Raw genomic sequence first — 13,623 nt, forward strand, 5'->3', positions numbered from 1 at the left:
ACCATGGCCTCTATACTTGGCATGTTCTGTGTCTTGGAGGACGCTCGTGTTTGTTTTTTGTCCTCCCATTTGATTCACAAGATCCTTTTCAGTCAGTGTTAATGATGATGTTCTCCGGCCTTGATATGGTGTCTATGAGTTGCCAAGCTTCAGCATGGCGGAGAACAATGGGGAAAAACACAGCCCATTAAATTCTGAGTTTATATCACAATTCTTGAAAACTCGAGTATGTAATTTACCATAGGCTGAGCTAGCACTTTGGATTCGGTGGTGTACCCCTTCATCAATGTCAGCTTTTTGGGATAGATAGCATCCAAGATGTGGGAAGTGAGGGACATTTTCCAGCCCTTCACCATGAATCTCAATTGAAGCTGTTGGATTAGATACATTGGGTGTGGGTTGGTACTTTTGGGCTTCCTGGTGTTCAGGGCAAGTCACTTGTTCTTGTAGACTTTGGTGAATAGGTCAACAATCTGTTACAGTTCTTCTTCAGAGTGAGCACTTACTTGTGCGTTGTCAGCATACTGTCATTCTCTTACAGAAATGGTTATTGTCTTGGTTTTGGCCCTAGTGCAATCAGTGCAAGACGTTATTAACCACAATTCGGGGGAACCTGTCACTCGTAAGCTGCAGTGTTGCTGCAAGAAAGATTGAGAATAGTGTTGGTGCACTGACACTCCCCTGTTTGATGCCTGTTTTGACAGGGAAGGGGTCTGTGGTGAAGCCTTTGCGTATTACTGTTATTTGCATATTGTCATGTCGGAGACGGATGATGTTTGTGAATTTAGCTGGGCATCCAAATTGAGGTAGCACCTTCCAAAGGGCAGTTCAGTTCACCGAGTCGAAGGCTTTAGTGAGATCGAAGAAAACCATGAATAAAGGGATGTTCTGCTCTCTGCACTTTTCCTGAAGCTGGCGTGTTGTGAAGAACATGTCGGTTGTTCCCCTGGCGAGTTTGAAGCCACACTGGGACTCTGGAAGGAGACGATTGGTGAGAGACGATTAAGAAATAACCTAGCTAGGACTTTGACATTATTTGAGAGCAATGCTATGTCCCTGTAGTTGCTACAGTTCAACTTTTCTCTTTTCTTAAAGATTGTGATCATCGTGGCATCTCTGAGGTCATTTGGAATTTCTTCATTCTGCTATAGCTTCGCAATAGGGTCTGTATCCGAAAGATCAGTATGACTCCTCCTTGTTTCAGTACTTCTGCAGGGATATTGTCAGGACCAGAAGCTTTGTTGTTTTTCATCTGGTTGACAGCAATTATCACTTCATTGAGTGTTGGATCATTGTCTATCTCACTTCTGATTGGAAGTTGTGGGAAGTTCACCAGTAAGTGCACGTCCACTGTGGAGTTCTGATTGAGTAGTTCCTCAAAGTGCTCTTTCCAGCAGGTGTTGATACTGTTTGTGTCTTTGAGGAGAGTCTTGCCATCTTTGGATCTTACTGGTGTTGGTTTATATGTTGAGGGTCCATGGATCTCTTTGGTTACCTTGCAAAAGCAGCGCCTATCATGCATGTGAGTGAGGAGTTGAATTTTCTCGACCTTCTCTGTCCATCATTTTTCTTCAAATCGTAGATTCTTCTTTGAACTTCAGCTTTGGCTGCTTTGTAGATGAACTTTTTTTCTGTGGAGTTTGGATGCTGTCTGTTTATCATCGGTGTGTTTGCAAGTTTCTGTATCATTCTCATCAAACCAGTCTTGGTGTCTTTTAGTGGAGTGTCTGAGGATTTCTTGGCATGTACATGCAATGATGGATTTCAAAGATTGTCAATTATCTTAGACGTTGCTTGATGGTGTGATCATCCGTTCCTGTAGTTTCCAAATGATTTGTTCCTGAAATTCCTTGAGTTTGGTGTCGTTTGACAGGCCAGAAACCTTGACCTTTCTCCATACCCGTCACGGCTGTCGATTCCATTCGGGACCGTCTCAAGCACCAATACTGAGCGAATAAAAACAAGAAATGCTGGAAATGCTCAGCAGATCTGGTAGCATCTGTGCAGAGAGAAGCAGAGTTAACGTTTCAGGTCACTGACCCTTCATCAGAACTGGCAAATATTAGAAATGTGAAAGGTTATAAGCAAGTAAAGCAGGGGTGGGGCAAGAGATAACAAAGGAGAAGGTGTAGATAGGACAAGGTCACAGAATAACTGACCAGAAGGTCATGGAGCAAAGGCAAACAATATGTTAATGGTGTGTTGAAAGACAAAGCATTAGTACAGATAGGGAGTTAACGGACTGAAAATTGAACAGCCGCAAGAACAAACATGAAAGCAAATTGGGTAAGCAAACTGAACAAACTAAGATGAAATAAAATAAACACAAAAAATATATAAAAAAGAAAAAATAACTAAAAATAAAAGTAGACACTTTATCAAACACCAGGAGGGAAATAGAAAGCAATGAAGCTGAACAAGGTAAAAGAGACAAACGAAAATCCCATCGGAGAGAAGAGCAGAACTTCTTCAAGGTAGGCATTCCTAGAAGAGAAGTGGCAGTGAATTAAACACGAAAATAAAAGCAAAATACTGCGGATGCTGGAAATCTGAAATAAAAACAAGAAATTCTGGAAATACTCAGCAGGTCTGGCAGCATCTGTGGGGACCCTTCATCAGAACTGGCAAATATTAGAGATGTGAAAGGTTATAAGCAAGTAAAGCTGGGGTGGGGCAAGAGATAACAAATAACAAAGAGATAACAATACTGAGCGGATCTGTCCAGCATTCGTCAGTTGTAACCATAGCATGTGTAAAGTGCACATCTTTTGGATCCCTGGTTCTGACTATCACATAATCTATTTCATGCCGGGCTTCGATCTTGGATGTTGCCAGAATGTCTTGAGATTTATTTATTTTTGGTGGAAAAGGGTGCTAGTGACCACAAGATTGTGTTCTGTGCACAGAGTAAGGAGTCGTACTCCGTTGGGTTTGGACTTTCCAGCTCCACGCTTTCCAGTGGTGCTGGGCCAAAGGATGTGGTTGTCCCTCACCCTGGCACTGAAATCACTAAGAAGTATGATCTTTGACTCTGATGGTACAGCTGCCAGAGCTGCGTCTAGGTTGGAATTGAAGGTTTCTTTCACTGTCCTTGGAGTCCAAGGTAGGTGCATAAGCACTGATGAGGGAGGCGGATTGATTGCCTTTGAGCTTAAGATTGAGTGTCATAAGACACTCATTGATCCCAACAGGGGGTTCATGGAGACTCTTCATAAGCTCATTTTTGATGGCAAAGCCGACTCCATGAATTCTGTGTTCCTCTTGTGATTTCCCTTTCCAGAAGAAAGTATAGCCACTGCCATGTTCTTTACTCAGTTCCTCACCTGCTCTGCAGGTCTCACTAAGGGCGACTATGTCAATGTCTAAGTGTTGGAACTCATGGGCTACTATCGCCATTCATCTCTCAGGTCGATCTGAGTTCTCCATTAGCGATCTGATATTCTGAGATCCTATCTTGATTGTTTTTGTGAGTTTCCACTGCTGATGAGTGATCCCACTGCATGTGGTTTTCCAGCCGAGTTTGAAGTGAGGCATGCTATTTTTAGGGCATCTTTTCCATCCCCTTCCCTGGAGAATTGATAACGGGGAACAGGGAAGTGGCAGATAAATTAAACCAATATTTTGCATTGGTCTTCACGGTGGAGGACACTATAAACATCCCACAGATATCAGATAAGCAAGGAGCTAATGGGAGGAAAGATCTTGTAACAATCTCTATCACAAGGGACAAAGTATTTGACAAACTAATGGGACTAAAGGCAGACAAGTCGCCAGGACCTGATGGCCTGCATCCAAGGATTTTAAAGGAAGTGGCTGCAGAGATAATGGAAGCATTGGTCGAAATATTCCAGGACTCACTGGATTCTGGGAGGGTCCCAGCGGATTGGCAAACCGCTAATGTGACGCCCCTGTTCAAGAAGGGAGGGAGACAAAAAGCAGGAAACTATAGGCCAGTCAGCCAAAAATCCAACGGTCATTGGGAAAATGCTAGAGTCCATTATTATGGAAGTAATAGCAGGACATTTAGAAAAGCTTAACGCAATCAAACAGAGTCAACATGGTTTTGTAAAAGGGAAATCATGATTGACAAATTTGCTAGAGCTCCTTGAGGATATAACAAGCAGAGTTGATAAAGGGGAACCGGTAGATGGAGTGTATTTAGATTTCCAGAAGGCATTTGATAAGGTGCCACATAAAAGATTATTGCACTAGATAGGAGCTCACGGTATTGGGGGTAATGTATTAGCATGGATTGAGGATTGGTTAACTCACAGAAGATAGAGAGTCGGGATTAATGGGTCTTGTTCAGGTTGGAAAGACGTAATTAGTGGAGTGCCAAAAGGATCAGTCCTCGGGCCTCAATTATTTACTATCTATATTAATGACTTGGAGGAGGGGGCAGAGTAATGTATCCAAATTTGCTGATGATACAAAAATAGGTGGGAGGGCATGTTGTGATGAGGACATAAGGAATCTGCAAGGGGATAGAGATAGGTTGAGTGAGTGGGCAAAAACTTGGCAGATGGAGTTTAATGTAGGAAAGTGTGAGCTCGTGAACTTTGGTAGGAAGAATCAAAAGGCAGACTATTATTTAAATGGAGAGAGACTCCAAAAAAGTGCAGCACAGAGGGATCTGGGTGTTCTTGTGCATAAAACACAAAAAGTTAGCATGCAGGTGCAGCAAGTAATTAGGAAAGCAAATGGAATTTTGGCCTTTATTGCTAGGGAGTTGGAGTTTAAAAATAGGGAAGTCTTGTTACAACTGTGCAGGGTGTTGGTGAGGCCGTACCTGGATACTGTGTACAATTTTGGTCCCCATATTTAAGAGGATATACTGGCATTGGAGGCAGTTCAAAAGAGATTTACTCGGCTGATTCCTGGGATGAAGGGGTTGACTTATCAAGAACGGCTAAACAGGTTAGGCCTTTATTCATTGGGGTTTAGAAGAATGAGGGCTGATCTTATTGAAACGTACAAGAGTCTAAGGGGGCTTGACAGGGTAGATGTTGAGAAGATGTTTCCACTGGTGGGGGAATCTCTAACTAGGGGGCATAGCTACAGAAAAAGGGGACACTCATTTAAAACTGAGATGTGAAGGAATTTCTTCTCTCAGAGGGTGGTGAATCTCTGGAATTCTCTAACCCAGAGAGTTGTGGAAGCTAGATCACTAAAAGTATTTAAAAGAGGAGATAGATAGATTTTTGAAATATCGGGGAGTTGAGGGCTATGAGGAGCTGGCACGAAAGAGGAGTTGAGGTCTGGGGCAGATCAGCCAGGATCCTATTGAATGGTGGGGCAGGTTTGTGGGGCTGAATAACCTACTCCTGCTCCTATTTCTTATGTAAATGCAAGTTGTTGTTGCTATGAGTCTCATGACAGAAGCTTGCTTTCCTGGAGAGGATAGTGAGGAGGTTAGAGATAGAGAGATTGGTACCAGCTCAGCAATTCACAGATCAGCTTCAGTAAAGAGCAGCGAGGGGTTAAGAGCAAGTGAGTTTATTAAATTATTAAAACAATTGTTATATACATACAGTGTTCTGACATCACATTCAGCAGTAGATATCTCATGCATGACCAAGTTACCCAGTTGTATTGGCAACATGTGGCATGTGAAAACATTTCTTTTTGAAAGAATATCTGGTCAGAACCAAGTTCCCATTGCGAGACCCATTGCTGGTTTGCACTAGTCCCATCAATTTCAGCTGGGATGTGTCTCCAGTCAGTCTGTTCAGTGCTTCCTGCTGCAAAGTGCACCTCAGGTGAGGATGGAATCGGGAATCTGGTCTGAGGCCCAAAAAAGGGAACCTCGATCAGGCTGAAGATCATCTCCCTGATCTGATCAAAGGCAGCACTCCAGTGCTGCACAGGGAGGCTGCTTCCCGCCAGGGAGGTGCTGGTGACTGGAGAATTGTACAGTCAAACAATAAAATGATAAAAGGAATTAAGACGGGAGGAGACCATTGAGGATCAGGGGTTTTCATTTTTCTTCACGTTTGCTGGCATGCTATATTTTTCTGGAGCTTCTTTGTGTTTGGAGAGAACACAAGGGAAAGAACAGGGCGAAGATGAGAATCGTTCAAAGGACAAGGGTCCTCGCACCCAGTTACTTTGAGGTGACACCCAGGAAGAATTTCATATACTCGTACACAACATAGCTGATGCTCACAGCAGGCACCACCTTCATGAAGTTTGGGGTGATTCCTCGATACAAGCCAGAACAGCCCTCTCCTTGCACGATCGTGGCAAACTGCTGAAACATGCTCAGTTGGGGCTCGTTTTTGATGACAGCTGGGGAAAGAAGAGATAGAGGCCTTAAGGTGAGGTTTGAAACGATGACCCCCTTTTACAGTAAGTAATTCTCACTATGTATTCCAGTACATCCAGCGCCCTCTGCTCCCATGGCGCTGCCAGTCTTTGCTCCCAAGTACCTGCCAGTCTCTGCTCTTGGTGCACTGCCAGTCTCTGCTCTTGGTGCACTGCCAATCTCTACTCCAAGGCCACTGCCAGTCTTTGCTCCTGGTACCTGCCAGTCTCTGCTCCAAGGCCACTGCCAGTCTTTGCTCCTGGTATCTGCCAGTCTTTCTACCAAGGACACTGCCAGTCTCTGCTCTCAGGGCACTGGCAATACCCCTCTGCAATTGGCCCCTGGACGGTGTATGAGTGGAGCCTGGGATAACTCTCAAATGAACATACATACAGATGAATTAGGAGCAGGAGTCGGCCCTTCGAGCTTGCTCTGCCATTTGATAAGTTCATGGCTGATCTGATTGTGGCCTCAACTCTACTTTCCTGTCTACCCCCCATAACCTTTGATTCCCTTGTCAGTCAAAAATCTATCTAACTCAGCCTTAAAAATATTCAATAACCCAGCCTCCACTGCTCTCTGGGGAAGTGAATTCCATAGACCAGCAATCCTCGGAGAGAAAAAAAATTCTTGTCATCTCCGTCTTAAATTGGAGACGCCTAATTTTTAAACTGTGTCCCCTAGTTCTAGTCTGTCCCACAAGGGGAACCATCCTCTCAGCATCAACCCTGTCAAGTAGTCCCCTCAGGATCTTATACATTTCAGTAAGATCACCTTTCATTCTTCTAAACTCCAAAGGATACAGGCCCATCCTGCTCAACCTTCCCTCATAAGATAACCCCTTTATCCCAGAAATCAACCTAATGAACCTTCTCTGAACTGCTTCTAATGCAATTATATCCTTCCTTAAGTAAGGAGACCAAAACTGTACAAAGTTCTCCAGATATGCTCTCACCAATGCCCTGTACAACTCTAGCAAAGCTTCCTTACTTTGTATACTCCATTCCCCTTGCAATAAAGGCCAACATTCCATTTGCCTTCCTAATCACTTGCTGTACCTGTATGCTGACTTTTTGTCAATCACGTACCAGGACACTCAGATCCCTCTGGACCACACAATTCTGCAGTCTGTCTCCATTTAAACAATATTCTGCATTTCAATTCTTCTTGTCACATTGGAGAAGTTCACACTTTTCCACATTAAACTCCATCTGCCAAATTTTTGCCCCATCATTTAACCTATCTGTATCCCTTTGCAGACTCTGTCCCTTTGATTTTTTTTTTCCTTGCTTCCCTGCCTCGGACCTCTGTCAGGCAGTTCCTGTCAGCAGCGTTGGTCAGCTCAGTGTGTTGAGGGAGTTCACAAACCCCGGCTGCTGTTTCTGAGTGCCCTACATTCTCTCCATCAGGCTGTGCCTGAATCAACCTGATGGGGCCCCAGCTCTCACCTTGTGCTTGCATTCTGGTCCGGACGAGTGCCAGCGGGTAGCTTGCCAGTTGACCACAGGTACTGGAGATGGTGCCACATGCAAGAAGGACCAAGACTCCCGGGTTGGTGCTGTCTCGGCCGTACCTTTGTAAATAACGGTTCTTCACAGTCTGCCAATGTAGGGAAGAAAAATTCAAGAGTAGGGAGCAGTGCACAGGGAGGGGCTGAGAACGAGACTGGATTTGAGACAACCTGTGGAATGCAGGGACTTACAGTTGTTCTGTCACCTGGGGCACATTCCCCTACATTACATCGTAGGCACGGGTAGCCTTTCTGAAATTGGGCTGCACATTTTGAGCTGGTGTCCAGTATGTTACCAGGAGTGGTGGAAGCAATTTGTGCTGCAAGGAAAGTGTATCACACAACAAATATATGGAAAAAAGACAGGGAATGCTGTGGGGTATTCAACCACAGGAGGTTTAACAATCAGTTCTGAACCAATATTCCCCAATTTACAACATATACACATATTTCTATGAGTGTGCATATATACACACACATACACTCACACTTGCATGATTACACATACACACATTCAAATCTGCTGTCCATGCCTCCCTTGGGATCTCTGTCAATGTTGTAACCAGGTGTCAGGAATAACACTGGAGCAGTCAGGACATGCCAGTTATTCTTCCAACTTGCTGCAGAATGAATCGGCCTTCTCTGGGAAGCTAGGTTAGCTGCATGCCCTCAGTTACAGTGAGTGAAGAAAGCCTATGTCTGTTCTCATTATGTGGGAATCAAGGACTTTTACCAGTATTTTCAGGATCACATTCCATGTATCCATCTGTTTCTTCATTGAAACAACAACAAAGTGACTTGAGTGTGTGCATGGATGTGTGTGTGTGTGTGTGTGTGTGTGTGTGTATTTTGTAAATTGGGGAATATTGGTTCAGAACTGATTGTTAAACCTCCTGTGGTTGAATACCCCACAGCATTCCCTGTCTTTTTTCCATATATTTGTTGTGTGATACACTTTCCTTGCAGCACAAATTGCTTCCACCACTACTGGTAACATACTGGACACCAGCTCAAAATGTGCAGCCCAATTTCAGAAAGGCTACCCGTGCCTACGATGTAATGTAGGGGAATGTGCCCCAGATGACAGAACAACTGTAAATCCTTGCATTCCACAGATTATGTCGAATCCAGTCTCGTTCTCAGCTCCTCCCTTGATTGCAAAACGGGGCTGCGATAATCAGCCATCGATTTTTCATGTCTGAGCAAATCAGATTCCAGTAGATTAGAGTATTTATTTTGGGAGGAGGGGGATGTCCTGTGATTTGATCCTTTATCCAGCAAGATCCAAAACACAGTGGCCTTGTGTGAGGGAGTGTGGTTATAAATCAATGCAGAAACAATACTTTACTCCGGATGGAACTCTTCAAATCATGGAAGGGTTTTTGACAAAGTAAATAAGGAGAAACTATTTCTACTGGCAGGAGGGCCGGTAACCAGACAACACAGATGTGAGGTGATTGGCAGAAGAATGAGAGGGGAGATGAAACATTTTTATGCAGTGAGTTGCTGTGATCTGGAACGCGCTGCCTGAAAGGGTGGTGGAAGCAGATTCAATAGTAACTTTCAAAAGGGAATTGGATAAATACTTGAAGGGGAAAAAATTGCCTGGGCTGTGAGGAAAGAGTAGTGGAGTGGGGCTAACTGGATAGCTCTTTGACAGAGCTAGCACAGGCACAACGGGCTGAACGGCCTCCTTCTATATGATTCTATTATCATGGCAGGGAAGCAGTTCTTCAACTAACACCTGGAATCCCAAGAAATGCTGCGTGATTTTACCCAACAAACTCTGTCCGTTTTCATTACCTTCCTCGGTCTCCACAGACACTAATTTGTCTATTTTAAAGGGTCGAATGTCTCTGCTGAAAAAGGAATGTCGTGAGCCTTCATCGGTGAACATTCCCAACAATTGTCCTTGGTCTAAAGCCCCCGCGATGTGCATGAGCTCACAGAGCAGCTAACGCACCTGGTAATCAGAAGAAGACTTCACACTCTGGGCCAGAGGACATTCAAGGGAGTTTCACCGAGGTCACAATATTGCTTTTTTTTTTAAGACTTACCTCATAGATGGCAAGGTCGATCCCAGCGTAAGGAATGATGCCAAGAACATTCGGGAGGTATCCTTTGAAAAAAGAACGCGGACCTTCCTTCCTGAGCATTTTCTGAGCACAGTCAAAGATTCCCATGTACTGGCCACTCTTTCCTAGGCCCATCCTGGTCTTTAGTATCTAAACAAACAAGGATTTCTGGTGAGAAGTCAAGATTTCTCTGTGTACCAAGATAACAATGCATTCAGCATTGGAGGTAAACTTACACAACCTCAACACTTCCCAAAGCGCTTTACAACCAACAATATATTTTTGAAATGTAGTCACTGTTGTAATGTAGAAAATCTCAGCCAGTCTGCGCACAGCAAGCTCCCACAAACAGCAATGAGTTAAATGACCAGATAATTTATTTTTAGTGAGGTTGGTTAAGGGATTAAATATTGTCCAGGACACTGGGATGAACTTCCCTGCTGTTCTTCAAAATCTTACACATCCACCTGGGAGGGCAGACAGGACTTTGGTTTAGAGTCTCCTCTGAAAGACTGCACCACCAACAGAGCAGCACTCCCTCAGCACTGCATTGATGCGTCGGCCTAACTTTTGCATTATAAATTCTTCCATCTACATTCATGATGGGGACCTGCCTGTGTTACCATTTAGTTACAGCCTCCTGCCAATGAAATAGTTGCAGTGCCACCACAGGTGAGAAGCTGTAACTGCAGCGTGACATGTTTACTCAGACAGTCGCCATTATAAATATGGATGTAGGAATTTATAATGAAAATTTAGACATGAGGAACAGTGTACAACTTCAAAATGTGGACCAGTTAACAGCTGCATGTCCTGCTTCAATTATCCCCAGCCCTCTAACCCTCTAACTTTGCCTAAAACTCTAAATCCCTACATACATTGAAGATAATCGAGCAGTAATTTTAATTTTAGTCCTGTCTCTTTATCATTAATTTTTAAGCTGGCTTTTATTTTGGTTTTCAGAATAAATGTAGTTCTGATTTTAATTCACTTTAAAAAATACACCTTATTTATCCAGCTATTCATAGTTAAGATACAGACCAGCCATGATCTGGTTAAATGGCCTAACAGGTTTGAGGGGCTGAATGGTCTCCTTCTGTTCCAGGTCTGTTGTTAAGGTGCAATATGGTGTCTGTCTCTCAACTATTAGTGTGTTGGTAACGAGCGATGGAGACACAGGAGGCTGGAGTTACTGACCAGGCAGCAATCACACGGAACAGGAGGAGGCCATTCAGCCCATCGAGTCTGTTCTGCCATTCAGTTAGATCCCACCTGATTTGTACCTTAATTCCATCTACATGCCTTGGCTCCACAATCCCTTTATACCTTTGTCTGGAGAAAAACCTATCGATCTCAGATTGAAAATTATTAATTGACCCACAGCATCGCCTGCTTTTTGTGGGATAGAACTCCGCACTTCTACCACCCTTTGTGTCAAGAACTGTTCCTAATTTCTCTCCTGAATGGCCTGGCTCTAATTTTAAGGTTAAGTCCCCCACCAGTGGAAAATGTTTCTCTCTATCTGCCTTATCAATTCCTTTCAAAGTCCTAATAACTTCATCAAAGCACCTCTTAACCTTTTATATTCCAGGAAAACAAGCCTAGTTGATGTAATCTCTCCTGAGAACCTCACCCTTGCAGCCCTGATGCTGTCTACAGGTACTGTACGAGCTGCTTACCTCCATTGGGTAGATCAGGGTCTGACTAGTGACACCAGCGAGCGAGCCTGCCACAAAGCGTTCATGCACCTGGAGTGTGGTATGTGAGCTCGGAAGGAACTTTTTATACTGTTCAGGATTTTAAAAAAGAAAGTCTTAGCAACAGGATAACATCACGGTGCCTTTTAATGACAAACTCGATCATTGAGAAGCAAAATAATTTACAGTGCCACAGGAAAACAGCTGAGGGGAGTGACACTAATTGGATAGCGCTTTCAAAGAGCCAGCACAAGCACAATGGGCCAAGTGGCCTCCTCCAGTGCTCTTTGATTATCCATCAATTAAAGGGCACTGTCGGATTTTTCTTTTGATTTAATTGAAACATTACTTGTTTAAACTCTTGTGTACTGATGGTGTGAAAAGCAGAACTGACCATCCCCCACTATGCTGCACCTCTGTCAAACTGCAATAAAGACCTGCATTTATGTAGCGCCTTTCACAACCTCCCAAAGTGCTTTACAGCCAATGAAGTACTTTTGAAGTGTAGTCTTTGTTGTAATATAGGAAATGTGGCAGCCAATTTATGCAGTGCAAGATCCCACAAACAGAAATTAGATAATGACCGGATAATCTGTTTTTTAGTGCTGTTGAGGGATCATTGTTGTCCAGACCCCCAGGGAGAACCTCTGTGCTCTTCTTGGAAATAGTGGCTATGGGAGCTTTTACATCCTCCTGAGAGGGCAGACATGGCCTTGTGTTAATGTCTCAGCTGAAGGATGGCAGATCTGACATTGCAGCAGTCCCTCAGTACAGCACTGGGTGTGTCAGCTCAGATTATCTGTTTCAGAGGCAAGATTGCTACCCACTGAGCCCCAGCTGACACCAAAAGATCAGTCATAGCCTGGGCTCACAGCTCGGCCCAGTAATACAGAAGAACACTATGCAAAGGGAAATGTAGTGCAGTGAACAGAATGTGACAGGGGGAAGCTCCCTTTGGCATTGCTCAGGTGTGTAGGCAAGAAGACTGTAATGATCATGGGTTCAGTTCTGGCCCATGCTGCTTTAACTGTTCTGGATCATGCAGTAACGAGAGCATTAAATCGGCCTCAGTTTCCTCAGGAGCGGAGGAAAAGCTTCCTGCTGATATTCCATGTCCAAATGACTTCCTTCCTGGAGAGTGCGAATGCTGAGTGACGAGGTTCATACTGCTCTGTCAATATCCTCCCTTTATGGTCACAAAATCCACAGGTGAAAATTAAATGTAGGGGGCTGTTGGCAGATATGAAATGATCCCAATGAGATTCAGCACCTCCAGCAGAGGAGGGGGGGAAATCACTTCCTGGTCACTTTTTTTTTTCCCAAAAATATATTTTATTCATAAAAATCTGTAAAAAAAATACATTACAAAACAGTTCAAAACAGCACCAAGTTGACATTCCAGAAAGTGCAAAGGAAATCAGTTTTTTTTTAAATACAGGAGTGAGTTGCTTCACAACCTTTTCATTCCATTTTACATGCAATGTACATTTTACAGCAAACCCATATTTGGTGTATACAGTCCGAGGGGTTTTTCACAGGTTCCAGCCCCTCAGTTCAGCTTGGTGGGGGGACCTTACACAGTGGTCTTTCCCCATTGAGCCTTTGCCGCAGCTGCCCCAAGCTTTAGTGCGTCCCTCAGCACGTAGTCCTGGACCTTGGAATGTGCCAGTCTGCAAAACTGGGTCGTGGACAACTCTTTGCGCTGGAAGACCAGCAAGTTTCGGGCAGACCAAAGAGCATCTTTCACCGAATTGATAGTCCTCCAGCAGCAGCTGATGTTTATCTCGGTGTGCGTCCCTGGGAACAGCCCGTAGAGCACAGACTCCTGTGTTACAGAGCTGCTTGGGGTGAACCTCGACAAAAAACACTTTCCACACCTACTTTGCAAAGACACATTCCAGAAGGAGGTGGGAAACTGTCTCTTCCCCACCGCAGCCACTGTGATTTGCTCTATCATCAGGCCAGGAACAGCCACCTTCAGTGGGATTCCTCACGACATCACCACATTAAGGGAAACACAGGAGGAACCACCCCATC

At 44.2% G+C, this 13,623-nt stretch overlaps 1 protein-coding gene across 2 annotated transcripts in view; it reads right to left on the reverse strand.

Moving 5' to 3' along the window:
• Nucleotides 1–5,490: 5,490 nt before the first annotated feature.
• Nucleotides 5,491–13,623, reverse strand: part of LOC137355774 (mitochondrial adenyl nucleotide antiporter SLC25A24-like) — a 50,604-nt gene continuing 42,471 nt past the window's right edge. For both annotated transcript variants that reach the window (XM_068021277.1, XM_068021276.1), the window contains 4 exons: nt 11,569–11,676; nt 9,872–10,039; nt 7,753–7,903; nt 5,491–6,288 (listed from right to left, as the gene is read on the reverse strand). In XM_068021277.1, coding sequence (XP_067877378.1) covers nt 6,104–6,288; nt 7,753–7,903; nt 9,872–10,039; nt 11,569–11,676 — 612 coding nt within the window. In that variant the 3' untranslated portion in view covers nt 5,491–6,103. The remainder of the gene's footprint in view (nt 6,289–7,752; nt 7,904–9,871; nt 10,040–11,568; nt 11,677–13,623) is intronic.

This window comes from Heterodontus francisci, chromosome 43 (genome assembly GCF_036365525.1).
Source record: "Heterodontus francisci isolate sHetFra1 chromosome 43, sHetFra1.hap1, whole genome shotgun sequence".
Taxonomy (NCBI): Eukaryota; Metazoa; Chordata; class Chondrichthyes; order Heterodontiformes; family Heterodontidae; genus Heterodontus; species Heterodontus francisci.